This window comes from Euwallacea fornicatus, chromosome 5 (genome assembly GCF_040115645.1).
Source record: "Euwallacea fornicatus isolate EFF26 chromosome 5, ASM4011564v1, whole genome shotgun sequence".
NCBI lineage: Eukaryota > Metazoa > Arthropoda > Insecta > Coleoptera > Curculionidae > Euwallacea > Euwallacea fornicatus.
Window position 1 is genome coordinate 5922218 of NC_089545.1, and position 21745 is coordinate 5943962.

At 40.6% G+C, this 21745-nt stretch overlaps 1 protein-coding gene across 4 annotated transcripts in view; it reads right to left on the reverse strand.

Annotated features, from left to right (window-relative positions):
* ckn (CRK like proto-oncogene, adaptor protein) overlaps positions 1-21745 on the reverse strand; it is a 72757-nt gene that overhangs the window by 33286 nt on the left and 17726 nt on the right. The window contains exon 1 of one of the 4 annotated variants that reach the window (XM_066282532.1): positions 16871-17088. The exons of 2 other annotated variants lie outside the window; for them this stretch is intronic. In XM_066282532.1, coding sequence (XP_066138629.1) covers positions 16871-16907 — 37 coding nt within the window. In that variant the 5' untranslated portion in view covers positions 16908-17088. Of the gene's footprint in view, positions 1-16870; positions 17089-21745 lie in introns of those variants that run through there. One more of the 4 variants, XM_066282533.1, reaches the window with a different exon arrangement.

Genomic DNA, 21745 nt, shown 5'->3' on the forward strand with positions numbered 1-21745 from the left:
TAAAAGTATACAGAGTGTCCCAAACACATGTAATTGATCAAAGTTGCATTTTTTTAAATGGGATCCCCTGTATGTTATATAATTTTTGAACTCAACCATTAAAATAAAAAGCATTAAATTGCATGAATATCTTGGCAATTTCATATGGCATAATGTTAAAATTGGGGATTTAGATATTTTTATAAAAATGTATGTTTTTTGCGAAAATGAGTAGAGCTAGGCATAGGGAACCCTAATGATATTCGATAGATAATTAAATTTGGCATCTAACAGTAACACAACATACCGGGTGTCCCATTTAATTTAAAAAAGTTATTAACAGTTAAAGGTTGAACGAATTTGGCGCTATTTTTAGAACACCCTGCACAATTCGCCGACTTTTTGAAACTTACAGTACAAAATTTGGCCCCTTGATGGCTTCCTATTAAAATTTTGTTTTAAAAACTTAAATATGGGATGAGAGATTGGGTGTTGAAAATTATCTTGCATCTTGACAAAAACTGAATTATTTCAAAAACTGCTAGAGGTAGATACCATAAACCTTAACACAACTTAATTTTATTTTAATGGGTGAGTTCAAAAATTATATAATATACAGGGGATCCCATTTAAAAAAATTGCAACTTTGATCAATTACATGTGTTTGGGACACTCTGTATACTTTTAAAATAATTTTAAAATGTAGCTCTAGTTAGTCTGTATACACCTCAAAAAAGAAACAGTTAAAAAATCTCTTGGCTTTGTCACGAAATTCCGAGGCATTACTTGTGGCCCACCCTGTACAATATTAAGGAATAAGAAATTACAGCCGCTCAAAAAAGTATTCGTACAGCGGGAAAAAAATTCTGTGACCCATAATTTTCGACTGATTTTGTTCAAAATTTGTATAATGAAAAATCAATCCTAAACTCAGTTTAGGTGTTCGAGCAAGTTTTGGAAATTAAATTTTTAGAGTGCTTTTCATGGTCTTAAAAAAACTCCATTTCGAAAACTTCTTGTGCGGTGGAAATTTTTCAGTAAGATTTTAATGATCCTGTAGAGGGTATTTTTCTAGGTATATCCTGAAAATTTGATCAAAGTCAGAGCACAAATAAGGAAGTTTGCGCCAAAAAGTGACGATTCTCAAGCAAAATAATAAAATTTAAACATTTTTGGCGAATTTAAAAGCTGCAACTCCCTTATTTGTGCTCTGACTTTGATCAAATTTTCAGGATATACCTAGAAAAATACCCTCTACAGGATCATTAAAATCTTACTGAAAAATTTCCACCGCACAAGAAGTTTTCGAAATGGAGTTTTTTTAAGACCATGAAAAGCACTCTAAAAATTTAATTTCCAAAACTTGCTCGAACACCTAAACTGAGTTTAGGATTGATTTTTCATTTTACAAATTTTGAACAAAATCAGTCGAAAATTATGGGTCACAGAATTTTTTTCCCGCTGTACGAATACTTTTTTGAGCGACTGTACGTACAGTTAGTCTCATGAGTATTCGTACTCTATTGCTTCTCTATTTTAAATTACTGTTATTAATTTACAATGAACGATTTGAAACTGGTACCATCACAAACCTACTTTCCACTTAAAGGGCTTTTAAACTCATATGTGCTTTCTTGCAAATTCAAATGTTTATATGGCGAAAACGTTATTTTAAGGAAATAAGAATAAAATGAGGCTCACAAGAGTATTCGTACTGCAACTGTTTGTTATGGGTTAAATCAAGATGATAAGAAATTTAGCCTGTCTTAACTTGTTTGCGGCATAATACGAACGATTATCAATATAGACATATCGATTTGTTAGTCTTTAGGAGATACTAGTGAAAATGGGGAGAAAAAGTAGTGAAGTTTCATTAAGTGATAGGAAGTTAATTCTTAAATGGCACACTGAAAGTAAAAGTTATTTAGAAATTGCAAATTTAGTGGGAAGAAGTAAATCTACGGTACAATATGTTATAAAAAACATTAAGTCAAGTGGAGATATTTGCAATAAACAACGTGAAGGAGGCCCGAAGAAACTTACTCCTTACGAGGAAAAAGCAGTTATTAAGGAAATAAAGAAGAATCCACAAATTAGTGGACCCAAGTTAGCAGTATTCGTGTTAAAATACTTCAAAAAACAAGTATCAGCAGAAACATGTAGAAGAATTTTGAGAAGGAACGACTACAATGTTGCCAAGTTGCCAGAAAGAAGCCATTTATTAATAAAAGGAATCGAATGAAACGTTTAGAATTTGCAAAAAAATATGTCGACAAGGATATTAATTTTTGGGAATAAGTAATTTTCACTGACGAAAGTAAATTCAATTTGTTCAATTCAGATGGACGAACAATGGCGTGGAGAAAATCAAATTCAGAGTACGAATTAAAAAATTTAAAAGGAACCGTAAAGCATGGAGGTGGTTCCGTCATGGTGTGGGGTTGTATGTCCGCAAATGGTGTTGGTGATTTGGTTTTTATTGAAGGAATCATGGACAAAACATATTACCTAAATATTTTACGGAATCACTTGGCATCAAGTGCTACAAAATTAGAGTTACAACATAACTATTATTTCCAGCAAGGTAATGATCCAAAACACACGGCTCATATTGCGAAAGAATGGATCTTATATAATACGCCACATACCTTGGCAATACCACCCCAAAATCCCGATATCAATCCTATAGAACGTTTATGATCAGAAATGAAAAGAAGATTAAAAAACTACGAAATTGATAGTAAAAAAACATTAAAAGTAAAACTTTTGGATGTTTGGAATAAAATTGAACCAACGTATACGAAAAAATTAGTTAGTAGTATGCCCAATCGGTTTAAAAGTATTATAAAATTCCGGCGAGGTCCGACAAAATATGAAATAATAGAAAATAAACTGATCTTACAACAACTGAAGAACACTGTACCAGGAAAAGACAACATACAAAACAAAATCTTACAAAACTTAACACCTAACACTCAAACGCTCATTCTTGGAAAACTTAATGAATGTCTTGAAAACAGAGCAATCCCACATATATGGAATAAGGGTATAGTAATACCAGTTCCTAAAGGCGGACTAGATAACTCACAGACACATAACTATAGACCAACTACTCTACTACCAGTGATGAGGAAACTTTTTGAACAAATCATTAAGAAGAGACTAGAGCATTTAACCAAGATTTACATTCCAGGTTACCAGTGTGGCTTTAAAAATGGAAACTCAACTATCCATCCCTTGGTTATCCTGACCAGCAACATACAAGCCACGCATTTAACGAACGGGCGAACAGCAACTCTTCTGATGGACATCAACAAAGCCTTCGACAGTGTGTGGCATAAGAGCATGCTTTTCCGACTCTACCAACTAGGTACACCACATTATTTAATACACAGCATTAAAAATCTACTCTTGGACAGACAGATAGGAATACTTGTTAACGACGCATTATCATCCCCTGTCTCTCTTGAACAAGGTCTCCCTCAGGGCTCTCCACTGTCTCCGCTTCTGTATAACACATATTGCCACGACATATACTATCACAATCGACTAGACAAAGGTAATATTGACAGTGCCGCATACATCTTACAATACGCAGACGATACCGCACTTATTGTACACGACAAGACAACTGTGAAAGCGACACAAAGACTTCAATCCCTTACAGACGAAACTATGAAGTGGTTCTACAAATGGAGATTAACGCCTAATTCAAAAAAGAACCAGCTTCTGCTCTCAAATCATAAAATAGGACTTAGCTCACCTACAATTACTGCCGACGGAAACATCACCAAACCAAGTAAGTTCGTTAAGTATCTAGGTATCACTTTAGACCCTAAAATGAAATTTACAAAACACTTACAAAACATGAGAACAGAAATGACCAAAAGAGCAAAACACTTTAGAGTGCTGACTTACAGGGACAAAGGAATCAGCACTAACACAGCAACCAAGATATACCGGGTGGTCCATTTAACCTGACAAATCGGGATATCTCGAAAATTACGCATCAGATTGAAAAAAGTTTCAAATGAAAGTATTTTGTCTCGAATGGATCCACGATATAACACTAACCATGACTTCCCAACTCTTTCACTTGGGGTTGGGGCGGGGGTAACTTTGAAATCTCAAATGGCAACCCTCATTTTTTATTGCAGATTTGAATTTTACGATAAAAATTACTTGGAGTTTGTCTGAAATTTTTTTTTCAATTCGCCGCAGATGGCGCTGTAATCGGAAAAATTTGTTTTATTCTGATTCTGAAAGAAATCATCGTGTCTTTCATATTTTTAATGGAAACTTGTTGGTTTTTTTGGGTACTTTCGATAGTTTAAAGAAATAAAACCGTCTGTGACAAAAAAACTTTATTTATTATTAAATTTCTAAATAAACTTAGATCCACATTGAATTTTCATTCCATTAAACACAACTGTTCGAACATTAAATTAATGACGAAGCAAATGTTCAAAATGTCCACCACCTTCATCAATACATTTTCTTAAGCGCATCTGTAATGCTTGTTGAGTAGACACTAACACTTCGGGAACGACAGAAACACAAGCATCTCTAATTCTTTCCATCATGTTTTCGGGCGTTGTGGGTACTCTTGAATACGCTTTTTCTTTGAGATAACCCCATAAAAAAAAGTCGAGTGGGGTAAGATCAGGCGATCGTGCTGGCCAATGAATAGGTCCACCTCGTCCAATCGATTGATTGCGATATTTATGATGTAAAATTTCTCGGGATATTAGAGCCCAATGAGCTGGGCAACCATCATGCTGAAACCACGGTTTTATTTCTTTAAACTATCGGAGGTACCCAAAAAAACCAACAAGTTTCCATTAAAAATATGAAAGACACGATGATTTCTTTCAGAATCAGAATAAAACAAATTTTTCCGATTACAGCGCCATCTGCGGCGAATTGAAAAAAAAATTTCAGACAAACTCCAAGTAATTTTTATCGTAAAATTCAAATCTGCAATAAAAAATGAGGGTTGCCATTTGAGATTTCAAAGTTACCCCCGCCCCAACCCCAAGTGAAAGAGTTGGGAAGTCATGGTTAGTGTTATATCGTGGATCCATTCGAGACAAAATACTTTCATTTGAAACTTTTTTCAATCTGATGCGTAATTTTCGAGATATCCCGATTTGTCAGGTTAAATGGACCACCCGGTATAAATCCACTTGTAGACCACTACTGGACTACGGTAACATAATTATGGCAAACGCAACTAACAAAACAAAAAAATACATACAAACTACAGAGCAAATAACTTTAAGATGAATTACAAAAATTCGTCACCCGGATAACCCACTGTCCAACCCTTCCAACGAAGCGCTATAGGAAAAAACTAACATGACAAAAATTTCAGACAGACTATTGCAAATACAAAAAAAGTGGAAAGACAAAGAGAAAAATTGGGTCATCGTTGATGGACTGTGCATTGACCGACAGACTAGAAACTCACGTTACCTCACAACGGGCACAACTCTGATTGAACACTACCAAGACATAGACTAGATGTGGGATGTTTGATGTGCCTGATATGCTTACACTTGTGTTCGGTGTTGTGAAGGTTGGATGTTGGTTGCTCTACTGGATGTGATTGGTACTGGTGGTTTTGGGGTGATCGTTGTGGATGATACTGTTTTTGAGATTACGATTGCTATCATTGTAACACTTGTAAATACCAACATGGGCAGAAAGGCCACGTAGGCCGACAGCCTCTTCTTATTTAAGAAGGAATTATATTGTTTATTTATTTATTTTTAAACTGTTCTTTTAGTTTAGTTTTAGTAGGTACGAATACTCTTGTGGGCGTGATTTTGTTACTTATTATACTTAAAATTATATTTTGTTAGTAATACTGTTTATCTTCAATAAAGTTTATAGGAATTGGGCTTTTTACACGCCCATAAAACATTTCTACTAAAAAAAAAATTGTTGAAAATTACTTATAAAAAAGTATTTTTATTTTTAAATCTGGAATCAATAGGGTACGAATACTCATGAGACTCACTGTATGTATAAAAATGCAAGACGGGACAATCCGGATTTTCTATTAATCCGGATTAGTTCTAACTTTAATTGATCCGGATTATCGAGTCTCTACCGTATATTAATTATGCACGCGACGTATGAAAGTCTAAATTAATATTTTCCTAGAAAAACCTCTGACTTCTTTTTCAATCAAGTACTCTTTTCAATAGCTAAAGTATATTTTCATAAGGAGGCTACTGCCTCGAATTCGCAACTTTTTCCCCATTTTATTAAATCTGGAAACATCGCATGCTACTCCCTCTATCGCATATCGATTCCAAGACGGATCGGCAGTACCTCAGGTAAAGGGCAGGTAGTACTGATACCACTTCCTAAACGATTCGCTCGAACCTCAGTCGGACAGTGAACGAGACGTTCGTCATGCGCTCTGCCCTAGTAATCGGGATAATCGGGTTTCCTATTGTTCTAAAGACTTGTGAGGTACGCCGTTAGTGTATCCACGACTCAGTGAGTGAAAGTGAGGGACGTCTAATCTGTCATTTTTTGAGTGAAAGGAAATATTGCTGACTTAATTATGACTCACGCTCTTGTTGCCGGGGGGTAAATTTTGATTGTTGTTTCTTGTGGTTTGCTGTTAAGTTTTGTCACATCGCTGAGAATGACGTAATTAGAGTTTTAGATGAAAGTCGAGATGATTTGCAATATTGGCTCTTCTGGCAGGTGCGAGGAACCATCTTTGGACGTGTCGAAGAATGGAGTCGCAAATGAGCTGTTTCAAAGATTTTAAACACTTTTTCGGGAATTAATACTGTTTGACTTGTGTTTCAGGTTTCGAGTGTGCATGCCTTTGTTTCAAGCCGAAATAAATTCGAAACTGTAACCTGTTTTAAAGACTTCTTTCGGTAATTAATATGCAATTCTCAGAAATTAATACTGAATCTTTTTCTGTCCAGGTCTCCACTGTTAGCGCTCCTGCTCCGAGTAGAAGTTCATCGGCAAATAGAAGTGTTCTGAAAATTTTCTTATGAATTAATATTAAATTTTTTGTTTCAGGTTTACACGGAGTACGCCTCTGCTTAGAGTAGAATTTCATTCAAAACTCGAATTGTTTTGAAGATCTTCTCAGGAATTCATATTGAATACTTTTGTGCTGCAGGTTTCTACTGTGTTCGCTTCTGCGTCAGATCGAAATTAATTCAAAAGTCCAAACTTTTTTGATGATTTTTTTCAGGGATTAATATAGAATTCTTTTGAGGAATTAATATTAGATTTTTTTGTGTTTCAGGTTTCAGCTTTATACATCCCTGCTTCGAGTTGAAATTAATATTGAATTTTTTTCAGGAATTAAAATTGTCCCTTTTTTGTTTTGATGTAATGCCAAAGCGGTTAGATGGAGACAACTATTTGCTTTTTTTGCAAAACCCCACCCGATTCACTGGAGGTTTTTTCGCTGCAATTCCGTGACGACATGTGGTTTACGCACTGAGGGGCGCCATCCCCTATTTTAGTGTCAGCCTTCGTAGATTTTTAAATGAAACGCATTCTAATAGATGGAGCGGAAGATGTAATGATGTCCTCGTAAATTGGCCAGCATGGTCACCCGATTTAGCATCTGTAGACTTTTTCTTGTAAAGATCTCTTAAATCAAAATTGTATTTTTCTTCCGTCGCTATGGAAACTGAGTTACTGCAATGAATTTTCAACGCTGCAGGTTTTTTTTTTTTAATAAGCTCGAAACGATGCTCAAAATCCAGATTAATTTTTTGGAACGAGTTTATTTGCGGAAAACGATCAACATTTTAAAAAATTGTAAGAATGAAACTAAGTTGGCAGCAGTTATTCAGAACAGAAACGTTTTTTGGTGTTTTCCTTCTGACTAAACAATAATGATGGATTGCAAGGGTAAAGCAAATAATTTTTTTGCGGAGAAACTGTGCGCCCGGCGAAAGTTTTACAACGGACGAGAAAGTTTCAAATTAAAGTCCGCTTGTGGCTGAGAAAAAAAATGAAAGTTATTCGCACAGGGAGTAAAAAAATACAAGTTTTATATGGGAAACATACGCCATTTTTTATATTACCACGCACTGAAAAATCCTGCCACTCATGTCAAAACACGTCAATTTACGCAGTAGCTCTTAGTCTCAAAATTGGCGAATGCCGACAAAAGCATTTAGCAATTATTTTGAAAAATTTGGCGCTCTGTAGCGGCAAAACGAACCGCAGTGGATACTGGAGAGTTCGCCCAGAGAGCTTTATTTTTTGTTCGGGAGTTTTCGGTCAAACGTTGTACGGTCCTTTCGAGGACACCCTGTATATTCAGCCATATTGGAAAGAAATTGTACTCTCAAGGAAGGTAGCATGCTCGGAATTAACAGGTGAAAAAACGGAAATTATATTTTAGCATCTAGATTTTAACCTCTCCGGAGGTTCAATTGCTTCAAGAATATTCCAATTTATTCGATTGCGAGGAATATAGGTTCCATTTCGAATTTCTCTCCATATAAATGGGTAAATTTAAAATGAAAATTCTCCCTTTAAGAGCGTTGTTTCGGTTTCTGCATTCCAAGATGACGAGAAACTAGTTTAAAATCGACTCAAAGGCGCAAGCCAGCACAATAGAGTCGGTTTGGTTCTTATTTTTGCATTACGCCGCATACTTGGCCTTTTTATTGCCCCATGAAAGTTTCAGACACAGTTTCAAAAGTAAAATTGTGAAAGGTTTACCGGCCTCGGGTTTAATGTTTCGCGTCCGCAGGAGCTAGAAAAGGAATAAAACGGAGAAGCTGAAAAAAAATTCACTTTAAGTTGAAATCCCTGCGGAGCAGGAATTAAATGCAGGTGAGGTCTGCTGCTGTGAAGGACGGTTAAGCACTGAAGGTGGAAAAAAAAACCGCTCGTTTTTGAGATATTAAAGACGCGACGAGTTGACGCTACTCGCGCAGTTTTCGAGATATTTATCAATTCGAGATGTGAGGATTTGTGACAGCCCAAAATGAGCTACTACGCCACTGACATTCTGGGCGCATAATCGTTTAAGTGTTGCATTTAGGCGGTGAAACGGCGGTTCGCACGCAATGGCGCAGCGAGGCCTCATTTGAGGTAACGCACGTGAAATCCCTACAAATAATTTGTAAATATGAAAATCTGAAGCGCCCCAGAAAGGCGCTCTGTGCCACTGAAATTCTAGATAGATTTTCCCTGAAGTATTGCAAAGAAATGATAAAGTTCGTGACTCGATTGATTACCAAAGAATGGGGTAGCTGGGTTCCAATCGGGGTAACCCTCTTGAAATTCCCGTACAACAAACAAGTCTAAAAGTGTGTGGCTCCTTGGAAAGACGCTCCACGCCACTGGAATTCTAGACGGATTTTCCTCGGAGTGTTCCATGTAAATGACAAAATTCCAACAATTACCAAATAGTGCCGCAGTTGAGTCTCAGTTGAGGTAACTCGGTGCAACTCGCTTAAATTTTTTTACAAAAACGTTATAATTTCGAAAATCTGTAGCACCTCAAAAAGACCCTCTACACCATCGAAATTCTAGACAGATTTTTCCTGAAGTGTCGCGTGCAAATGAAAAAATTCGCGATTTGATCGATTAACAAACAGTGGCGTAGCAGGACCATCTCCGATGAGTCTAAAAAAATCACATTTAAAGACAGATTTTTCCTGAAGTGTCGCGTGTAAATGCAAAAATTCGCGATTTGATCGATTAACAAACAGTGGCGTAGCAGGACCACCTCTGATGAGTCTAAAAAAATCACATTTAAAGACAGATTTTTCCTGAAGTGTCGCGTGTAAATGCAAAAATTCGCGATTTGATCGATTAACAAACAGTGGCGTAGCAGGACCACCTCTGATGAGTCTAAAAAAATCACGTTTGAAATATCAAACAGCTAGGATAGGACCTCTGGCACGGTTTTATTGTGCACTGAAGCCGAGGTACGGCTTGAAAAACCGTTCCACTCCACTGGCTTTATGATTTCATGCACTCGCTGCATTCAAATTTCGCAGTGCAAACACTGTTTTATGTGCGGGTCAGGGAAATTCCGGTTTCTATTGGGATTTGGTCAGAAAAACCGCAGCGGCCGCAGCTGCTTCTTGTCTCTTTTCCACGCTCTATTGGCTCGTTTTTGTTTCCAATCCTGGTGCAGCTCTCTAATGAAGCGGGTTTTTCGGCAAAAAGCGACGTAATCGCCCAATATCTCAAAAACCGTTTCGTTTATCGTAAAAGCTAGTTTATCGGGCCTCGCGGCACTAAAATTTAGTACCGGTTTTAGATTTACGTCCCGGAATTATCCGTTCATGTCCGGCTTTACGGTTTAATTTTTGTTCCATTCCCCCCGCCCTCCCCCGTTTTAGGTATGACTCTCGGTTTATTGAGGCCGTTAATCTCCGATGATCAACAGGGGTTTCAGGACCGAAATATCCGAGAGACGAATCGAACGAGAAAAAAAGGGCAGATTGGACACGCCCGCCTTAATTAACACAATACAGAGTCAATTTCGGACCAATTTACATAATCTCTCCCCAATTGCAGATCGAGTGGTGGCCGCTGCGCCCTCAAATCGGCCGCCGGGACTGCGAAAGGGCTGCAATATATCTATCAACGCGTAGTTCTTGCCTTCCATCTCGGGTAATTCAATTTATGACTCCGGGAGGCCTCCGGTGAAATCCGGAAGGTTTTGCTTACCTGGCCGAAACGGGAACAAAAACACCAACGAAAATTGAAACGCTTAATATTCAGAAGGGCTCGCGGGAAGAAATTCCAAACTGCCAAAATACAATCGAATTATATTAACAGATTAACCAGTTTTGGGGCGTATAAGAAGAAGTGGGCTCTCGGCTAATCTCTCTCGACTCCATCCGCCGTCGAACGAGGCCTGAATTTAAATTTCAAATCGAAAAGCCCAAAAACGACCTAAACGATAATGCCCTTTTTTGGCGCTTCGCAGGGCGCACCCTTAATGGCTGCGAGGGTGGCGGAATTGCCCGCTTCCGGCCAGATTTGAAGACCGTTCAGATGGGCCGTTTTAATAAATACCTATCTCATTTTAGCCCAATGAACAACAACGTGCCCGACACTCGGCCGTGAATTGACCTGGGACGACGCTGGTTTCTGCGGCCCGATTCCTAATACACAGAGGCGGAACGCGTTACTTACAAACGAGAAAAAAGTCCGTAAAAATTGTGTCCATGTAATTGAAGAGTTCCCAGGGAAAATTTTACTAATCAACGCTAATGCGCCTTTAGATTTTAGATAATTTAAAATCCAGAGGCTCAAAATAGTTGTACATTTTTAATTGAATTCGAGCATTTAATACTCATTAATTGCGGCCCAATTACTGTACTCGTAATTATCCAATCATAAAACATATTTTGTCATTTAAACACAAAATTTGATTAATTACCCCGAATTTTATTGGCGTAGATAGGTATTTCGGTCATAAAATTGAAAAAAAAAAAGTTTGTTTCTTGAAGGAAATTTCTACAGTCATTAATTTCCACCCAAGTAGGCTACTGCTAGTTAACCAACGACCTTGGAATTTTTGTCATACACACAATACTTAAGGGATTAATCCCTTCGAGTGTCATTGACGTAGATCGTTTCTTTTCGGCCGTTAAAATTTTACAAAATTTCCCGCTTTTGTCGCAAATTTTAAGTATTTTTTGCAGAGCGATCAATTCAGTTCCCATTACGCAACCGTTAGTTAATCAATCACATTAAAAATTTTCTCAATTTTTAGCAGAGTACACCATACCCTCGAAGCGGTTATCTTGCAAAACACACAGTGGCGAAATTTGATACATCTAATGTTTGAAATTGAGATATTCGGTTGTGCAAGTTTGCAGATTGTGCGTCTCTTGATTGTATGCAAAAAATGCCCATTTTTGTTAAATCGATCGCATTAACTGGAAACTAAATGTTTGCCAACGTAATCAGCAGCGAAACACCAGGGTTGGTGTAAAACAGTGAGGTATTTTAACAATTTCTAATTCTGATCCTTGTGAGGGAGATGCGGGAAGTACCCTTTGTGTGGACGGCAGCTTCAGCTGCTCCTTGCTGGCAATCCAATTAAATTCTAAAAATTACATGACTTCCCAGGGCTAATCCACATACTGCGGGCAAATCGACGCATTCACCGAAAAGCAACCGAACAGACAAAAATCACGACCGTGTTCCGTCGTTGTTTCGGTCGTTGCCGCAATCAATCAAAACCCTCCCGGGGAGCCGGACAGTTTTTTTTTCATGTCCTTTCCCTCATTTACTGCGGACGCCATCAATCGAAATCGAGACGTTCATTGTTTGGATCCATGCCGCGATTTTGGGACACCGTGTACCCTGTAAACGCGACGTTGATCAACGAGCTATACGAACGGCAGCGACCATAATTGAAATTTTATGATTCAAATCCTAGATATTGCCCTGAAAAATAGCCTCGTGTCGCCCCTAATTACGTCACACGTTTTCCCCATTTTTTCCCCCATTCTTTTCTTTCATTTGTCATCGGGGATGCGACTGTGCCCCCCTCCCCCCGGAAAATGAATATTTCTTTCAATGGAGCTACTCGGCAGATTAAAAACCTTCTTTCAGGAGAGAAAATCCGCCCCTATCGCGATTGAAGCTTTCCACCTACGTCGATGCAAAAGAGCCCATTATTTACGTTTTAATACGGTGAGGGGCGGCGGAATGGGGGGGAGAGGGATTCATTGATATTCCGCGGGGGTGTCTATGTGTCATCGCCTCAGCAATATATCTATACACGGGATGCAATTTTTATTCTCATCACAGCCGCCATCCCCTCCACCTTGTGAGACGTCCCTTGAATATATCACAACCCTCCCGAGGGGGCATTCGAGACATCATTAACCCCCAATTTTGGGTGCCCGAAACTACCCCGTTGCTTGTTGTTTCACTTCTTCTTACGCAAATTACTGAATACGGAGCGGAACACAAGTGCTCGGTCGAGAAAAAGCAGGCGCCTGCGGAGTCGTGCGGATACACTATTCCCCCCCCCCCCCCATCCCGTTGGGGGCGAATTAATATCCGACAAGCTGGACAAAAACGTACCAAATTCCTTAAATAATAAATGGAAATGCCGTGTAATCCTCCGTGTTTTCGCACTCGGACAACGAAAACCACCCCGTCATGCGACCTATTTTTGAGGGGATGATCGCACGCGATGCCCACATCAATTTTTGTTAAGTCCACACCCTGACTTCTTCCGATGTGTAACGTATTATATAGTTATTATTTGATTTGCGTTGACCGATAACGCTCAAATTCGCGAGAATTTGATGAACATCCAAGAGCTGCCCAGACGCCATCTTCGGTGATTTCTCGCGAGCTCTTTCATCAGTGAGACGCGACAAATTTGGGCTCGTTTTCAGCTGCCCCGAGCTCACAAACGTGCTCAAACTTGAAATTTTCACCTAATAACCATCCCAAAACTTTGCTCAGTATTCCGCCAAATTTCCAAAGAATTCGCTCATGTGGCGGAGTCCAGTGGCGTAAAGCGAATTTCTTCTCAGAATAGTTTTCTCGGAATTCGTTAACGTAGAATCGAGCCGGCGTACTCTCCTGGATTCAGGAGGATGGAGCTGGTACTTGTTTTTTATATATCGGATGTTCAAAAAAATCTCAGCGGCGGAGAGCGCGGCTCTTGCCATTTTTAAATAGTCCTTGATTTTTCCTCCACCCTGACGGTTTCGATAAGATCGAAGCTACGTCTGAGAATGTTTTTCTTCGTCTGCGACGGCGAGGCCCAAATGGCAGCTCTGGCGGTTTTCAAGATATTCCCGCAGAAATGAAAAACGGTCGAATCGGAAATTCTCTGGGTAGCATTTTAAATTTATGAAGGAACGAAGGTTACAAAACCCTTCGAGATCGCAAAGCACTGCCGAGATCACAAAGCACTGCCGAGATCACAAAGCACCGCCAGGGTCACAAAGTTCTGCCGAGATGTCACAAAGCACCGCCGAGATCACAAAGCACTGCCGAGATGTCACAAAGCACTGCCGAGATGTCACAAAGCACCGCCGAGATCACAAAGCACTGCCGAGATCACAAAGCACCAGCAGTGCCATTAAGCTTTTGGGCCAACGGGGCCACCGAAGGCCTGCACCCATCGCCAATTCCTCGGCGATTAAACCCAGTTTTACGTCATTTTCGAACTCCTTGTTAATTGGGCACCATCCGAGGCGACTTTCGATTGAGAAATTGCCCGCTCAAAGTGACACACACTGCAGCCGTTTAGACCGGCGGATTAAAAACTTTATAAATCGTTTCAATTTTCCGAAACGAAAAAAAGGCCGGAATTATGCAGATTGCCCCCTTTCTCCCTCAAATGCGAATGCAAATGAACCTAAAATGAGAGACGTATTTTTTAATTGGCGAAAATAATTGTTTTAGCTTGGCTTTCGGGACGCATCCGCGCCTATTAAGATAATGTCGAAGGGTCTGATTTAATTTGCTCTAAAGGGAGGAACCCGCTGGAGATCCCGAACCCTCAAAGGAGCAAAGAAACCAATTTTCTCCCTCGATAGAGCGGCAACATATGCATGTAGTTATCTGCTTCCCGTATAGTGTGGAAAAGCTCTTAAATCACGCGATGCTCCGCATAAACTGGGACGATATCAAAGGCAGATATGAATCTTTTTTGCCACGAGAGGCCTTATGTAAACGGCTTTTAGGGAGGATTTTATTGCGCCGAGGGGGGGCTGAAAATGCCTTGGTTCCGATGAAGTTCGCGCCTTTCCCAGCTAAGGAGGCCAATTTTCCCGGGTAGAGAATAGAAAAAATACTCCCAATTAATGGGCCTTCTTTCACCCCCTCCCCCCTCTCACACACACACACACACACACACACACACACACACACACACATACACACACGCACACACACAATTGGCCCCCTGCAATAAGAAAAACCTTTTGATTTAGACATTCGCTTCATCTCAGTGCGATATCGATTGAGAGCTAAGTGGAAACGCATTTTTCAGCCCCCGCTCCGGGTGCCCCCGTCTGTTTATGATAAATAGAGCTGTCTCCTGGTTTTGTGCCAATTTCGTGTACAACTTCACCCTCCGGAAAGCGTCGTCCCACGTGTCGGGGGGATGAAAAGGCCATTATTGCAAATTCCTCGTGGCGGAAGAGGTTTATGGAATGTCATATATCCGTGTCTTCCTTACCGAAACATCAATCAATCGAATCAGCGAGATTTCGCATCGATCGGGGAAAGTTAAATGGAAACAAACTTTTATCGAGTGCTCGAATAACAAATTTCCTGCCCTCGTAATTAAGAGGGGCCCTTTTAGCACGTGACAAGAGGGCCCGAATGATTCGGCGAATTTGGTGCGATTGTCATAAGTTAGGTCGCCCTCATTTGCCCGAAAGGTGCCTTTAAGAGGGACGTTTCTCTCTTTTTCCAATCCCAAGTTTTTCAATTAGAAGTCTCCGAGTTAAAAGTACTAAGGGCGAAATTAGCCGGAAAGTTTAGGGAGTCGAAATTGTGATGTACCGCTACTGTGTGTAACATCAAATGCTCAGTTTTGAGGCCGAAAATGTGCACTGGCGGAAACTACAAACACCGACAGCGGACCGGACAAATTAATTATCACAATCTCCCTTCACCCCTAAAAGTAGATTTTTTTGGTGAAATTCAAATTTCAAAACAGCTTCACGTCCCTCTTAAAGTGGACAAAAATGGCGATTGGTTGAGGAGAGAGTGAGTTTGAAAATACGTAATTTTTGGGCCGAAATCATCATGTTGCTCCACTGTGTGTCGCCGAGCAGTCAATTTTCGAGTCGAAAATATGACGGAAAATTACAAAAATTAGGGGCTTATCAGGACTCATTACACACATATAGTACTTACTGCATCTTTCTGGTGCTTCCCGCGTATAGAGAGATTGGAAAGTACTCACCTGGAAATAAAAAAAATCTATTTAAAAGAGCTAGAAGGCATTGGGCGGGAGATTAACTTTGTTCTAAGTTTAAGAAAATCGGCCTTAGTAAAGCGGATTTCGGAGGATTACATTGCAAACAAAGCTGTTTGATGCGAGACCGACGGGAGTACCACCACGAGAAATAAGTCTGTTTCCTAGTAAAACCGTAGTAAAACGAAAGTAAGAATTCACCGTAAACTGTTACCACCCCAGTCGGTGAAAATCTCGTACGAGAACACTTCGAATTAACTCAAATTTAGTTTCTTGAGTTCCGAAATTGCTTTTTAGAACGCCACTTCACTGGTGTATTAATATGCAAATGATCAGAGTCGCATCATAACTGCTCGCAGAAAATTATGGAGAGTATTGATAAGTCGGTCGCTAAGGGCGGCACTCTCGATTATCGCTGCCACTAACGAGGTCAATCATAGTCTATGTGGACGCACGTCTTCTGATCAAATGCTCAGTGCTGCGTGAGTCGTCTTCCGTGAATCCGAATTCATCTCCGATAGAGCAAGAATTTTAATTGTTGTTTTAATGTTACGAATAGGTCAATAAGTCCGGCAATGGTGAACTTCGCCCTGCGAGAGGGGGAGTGCCTGGGTTTGCGTGTTCCGCGCGGGGGCACGGAGGCCCCATCGGAGCACATTTTTTTCCGTGGCAATTTCCGGGTCCGTGGCCCGTTTTTGGGGGAACCGGAGTCATCGAAATAAACATGTCATGTCGCCAGCAAATTGATCTATTGTTGATGATGGCGGCCGCCGCGGAGTCAACGTCCAATCCTCGTAATTGAAAAGAGAGATATGACCTCGATGGAGGCCGAGAAAAAGTTGGCCATCAGCGGATCCCATTAATTTTTTTTTCCGCCACAATAAATCAATCGGCGATAAGAACTTTTCGTAGAAGGAAGTTGCAGCTGCTTTAAAACAACTTCCGGATTACCATTCGTTAACCCACCATGTTTGGCCAGCAGTACCATCTCTATACTTTCAGCCAGCTTGATTTCGCTCTCTATCTATCCGAAATCACTCACAATTCACCCATCACTCTGACTGACGCCACTCACTAATGTCTCCCGATAACAAGCGGATCACTGTATGATAAGTCAAACGAGCGCGCAAGACCACCCTAGCAGGTCCGTCGAGTACCGACTGTGAACTGAGTAGTACTCGGTTCTGCGAGAAAGCTCTGAAAGCTCTTGACTGCTGCGCTGGCCATGGAAACAAACGACTGCACATGTGGCCTTATGGTTGGAGAGAAGAAAGAAGCTTTTCAGTTCAAATTCGAATTAGTACCCGCAGTACTGCGTTGCGGTACCAACAAATATCGTATTGCCTTGATTATTTACCAGGAATGACGAGTATTCGCTGATATGGGTGTTCCATGGGAATGTGCCAAGTTGGGAGGTTTAAAGAGATTGCGGCGAAAACTCCCCAAAAGAAATAGCATCACATACAGGGGGTTTTAGGATGTCAAAAAGCTGAGTTTCTGCCTCACAAGCACGGTGGAACTTATCCTCAGATCAATCGCACGTCAATAATTCCCGCAAAAAGTCGCATAATATTAAGGAATATACAGGAAGTTTCACCATATGAAAAAGTGGAGTTTTTGCGTCTCAAAAATGGTGGAAACGAGTTTCAGACCGCTGGCATCAGGTGGAGTCAAATTGCTCGGAAATTGGCAAAGATATATCTACAGTAAACTGCATTAAATAAATAGAAAATTTAATTCTAGTGCAAAGGTGGAGTTTTCGCGTCCCGAACGCAGAGGAAAAAAATCCAAACGAGGCCTTATAAAGACGGAAACTGAAGGGGATGGGTATAGGAATTTTCATACATGAATTCGCTCTAATGAATAGCAGGACAAAAAAAATTCACAATATATGAGATGTTTCAAATGAAAAAGTAGAGTTTTCGCGTTTCAAACATGCCCAAGATTCCAAACTAGAATTCTAATTTTAATGATTCTCGCGGATCCGCCTCTGCAATAAACTTATTGCGCATTCATTAACTATTTTTACCAATCCACATTCGAAGGAAATAAGTCATAAATTCCTCGTATGACCATCGCCTCGAGCTGAAATACGAATAATATTTCCATTTCGATTCGCCCAACGCCTTTAAACGGACAAACAGGTAGTTACATAACGTTTTATATAACGTAAAACTGTAATATAATTTTTGCGAATATTTGTGTTCATTGATTAGGACGGATTTTTCTACAGGGAAAGAGAATTCCCTGTATAGAATGCTTTCCCTCGAGGAGTGTGGCAGACCCCCTCAACGGGATCTCTAAATTTTTCTAGGGACTAGAGACTCAAATATTCCCCAAAGTAAATTCACCTGACAATTTGGCACCGTGACAACGCTCCGTTGCCAGTTGGTACGTATGAACAAAATCGTAGAAAAAAAATTCGTCTTGGGAGTTCCTGCCCGATCCGCCAACATTGCTCCGTCAGTCAGTTGTCAAAGTTTGACAGTTTCTTTCTGACACGACAACCAAGCACGATGTTGCCACTTGCTGTAGGAATCATTTTCGATACCTAATCGCCCCGCCACCAAAATTTACTCGGTAATGCGGTACTGATCGACAGAACAAATCCATCTCATTTAATACATAAATCCTACGAGTTGCACATCATTTTCATCCGGCAAAAGCCAATTTATCGATAGATCTAGCGATACTCTAAATATTAGCATAATCTCCTTAACTGATGGTACCCACTTAATGCAACGTCTGCTGCGATCAGTCTAAACCGGAATCGACATATCGATGGGTTTAGAGAACTGCAAATGACACGTTTATTATTCTTCTTTCTTCATACGACTTCAACTGGCGTTTGCAGCCTAAAACGCACCCACTTGAAGATTCAACAAGGGGAGTAATTTGGCCAGAAGCAAGGGATTAAAGCACTCGAAACGGCTCTCAGTCCCCCCTTTTGTTGTGAGTGGTGGTACTTACAGCAACCTTGAAGTTTCCTTGCAACGTCGAGAATTTCCGGTTCTCTTCGTCTGAATTATTCATTTTGCAAAATCTCGTTTTGTGGCTGCTTTTGCAGGCGTCTCAACCGCTGCCCGATTGCCCATTCAGATCACGTGAGTTGGAATTTATTGCGGTTTAGGTAGTTGTCACGGTACCACTGTTTTTCTGCTTACCGGATTCCGGAAATAGGAGAAGCGCAAAAATATCGAGTGTTTGAAACGTGCTGTCGGATAATAAGGAATATTAAAATCCCCTTTGAGTGGATCGAAAAATTCGTTCCTGTCCGCATGACTCGTCCCAACATCATCTTTTCTCCAAAATTTCCAGTGACTTCCTTGGCCTGAAGCTCTTTCCAATTCACAAGCATCACGATTTCTATTCAAGCCTGGCAACCTGCGACTCAAATACATCGACAACGGGCGTGTCCTACCGTCTTTGTCGCTCTTATGTGGCTGTCCGTACTGCCAGCCATGTTGTTCTGACAAATGAACAGCGCCTTGTTGCCATTTAATAAGAATTATATTCAATAATAGGGAGGTGGAGTTAGGGCGAAATCGATGATTTCGGAATCTTCCCAGTCGCGCTCAATGCATACTTAGCAGTCTTTGGCACTCTCACTCCCCTTTGCTTAAGCGACAATATCTCGGAAACGATAACAGCTATCGACTTCCACTGATGGACGGCAAAGTAGAAACACTGCATGTACGGAACTTTCGGGAACAACGGACTTTTAGATGGGTTTTCGAGGAATTTCTTAAGATGCCCTTGATGCTGAGCACTATCAAAAGCCCGGATTGAGAGTCGCCCATAAGAAAACTTGGGAAACTTCCGAGGAAAACCCGGCTGAAGAGCCCCCGAAGAGGTGAAATATGCGCCTGACAGTTGGGATCATTATTTTCCGTCAGAAGAGGTGTTTTTATCGTGGGGGTTGCGGATTTGCAGATGATACACCCTCATTTATTAAAAATGGGGGTAAATTTGTCTCGGGTTGCCAAAACGGCGTCTGGCGTCTTATCTTTGCACTGTCGATGTAGTTAAAACATGGTCGGACGTCTGCTAAAGCCGCTTTCAGACTTCCGGCAGCCAGGGTGAAATATGAGGGGGAAGGGGGGTTGCGCGCCCCAAAAACGCGCCCTCCGGGCCTGTCTGGCCCGCACTGAATAACATAATGAGATATTGCCCGGATAATCCGATATTAAAGTTTTGCCAAATGGGCCGGCTTATCGAGTAATGACCAAAGTTGGGTAGGTGTCTGAATAGGCCCGATTAAGCCTCGCGAATACAGATTTAATTTGTTTGTTGCCGCAAATGTGTACACAGTAGGAAGTTTGGAGGAGCGCCGATAAGGCCCTTCGGGGGGTTTTAAACGATCGTTATCTCGGGGAGAAAAAGGGAAAAGTGCGCCGTTTATGCAACCGGCATGACAAATTATTAAAATTCTCTTGTACGGCGGTGTCGGCGGTCCGGAATTTATCATTTTTGCCTCGCCAGAAAACATTGACTAATGCGGAGGGGCTCTGAAATGAAGGATATAAATCTTGGCCAAATGCGTCTCTGCCCACCGCAGAACTTTAAAACAAACATCCTGATGAGTTTCGGGTGTTGCCGCAGCTTGAACGACCCGAAGATTGTCACGTATTTCTTTCTAACGATAATTTACGCGAAAACTCGCCCGAGACTACCAAAATGTCAGAGATCGAATCTTGGTGCAGGTTCACCAGTGGTCGTTTGTTCCGAAAGCGGCAACGCCGCGTTCGGCTGTTCGACTTTTGACAAATTGTTAACGTTGGAGATTCTCTCTTTGACAGCCGGTAAAACAGCGTTGCCGCGTTAGAAATTGGGAGTTGAAAATGTTTGAGTGTTAATATTAAAACCAGGGGCGTATCACGCCGAGATTGGAATTTGTCAAGTACCCACTTCGTATTTCAAAAAATTGATCGCGTTAAAATTTCGAACTTAAATGCTTCGTCACTGTGACTTTTTTCTGAAAAATAGCCTCAAGGGTTTGCTACATTTAGCGACAAGAAAGAGCGATTTTGATTATGTTTTCTTAAATGATTTTAGTAAAGATTCTTTGAAAAAATAGCAATTAGAGTGCCTACAAACAAGAGATGTGTCACGTCAAGCTCAGTTTTTTTAAAATTTCGAATCTTGGTTAGTTTTTTTATATCAATCAAAAGCGTCCCATCACGATGAATTAGCCAAAAAGGCGCCGCTGATCTGTCTGAGATTCCGTAAAACTCGCATAAATAGAAAACGGCAACGTTGTGCTTAACTTTCGTCCTCGAACTTAACGTGAATCTGTCAAATTTTCAATAGATCAGTGTCGCCATCCAGAAAATCGGCTTTTCCAGACTGAAAAAATCTTCAAAAAGTAAATCGCCGCATTGTCCAATCATACATGGAGCTTGATGTTGAACAGAAGCAATTTGAGATTAAAATCTTTGAGATATAAAGTGAGATGGGCTTCATTCAGCACTATTGAAGTGTAAGCGACTTTACGATCAGATAAAAGTCAACGGCAAAAACCATATTTTCCACTTTTATGAGGTATCGACAATACAAGTTTTCGAGCTCCAATGCTGGGCCCATTACCGTAATTTCGTGTTAAAATATAAAATTTGGTGCTTTCAGGTAATAAAAATAACGAATTCCGCGGGTCCTCGGAGGATTTTATGCGCGATCTTTTAGAGTTTTTGGACGGGGCGCCCCTGCACGTTGTCAGGAACGTCGCTGGTTTAATTAACCCCGAGGTCCCTAGCTCGTTACCGGAATGACCCCTGCAAATTGCCCGGTCTCCATTCCAGCGGCCCTGATTTATTTTCAATTATTCTT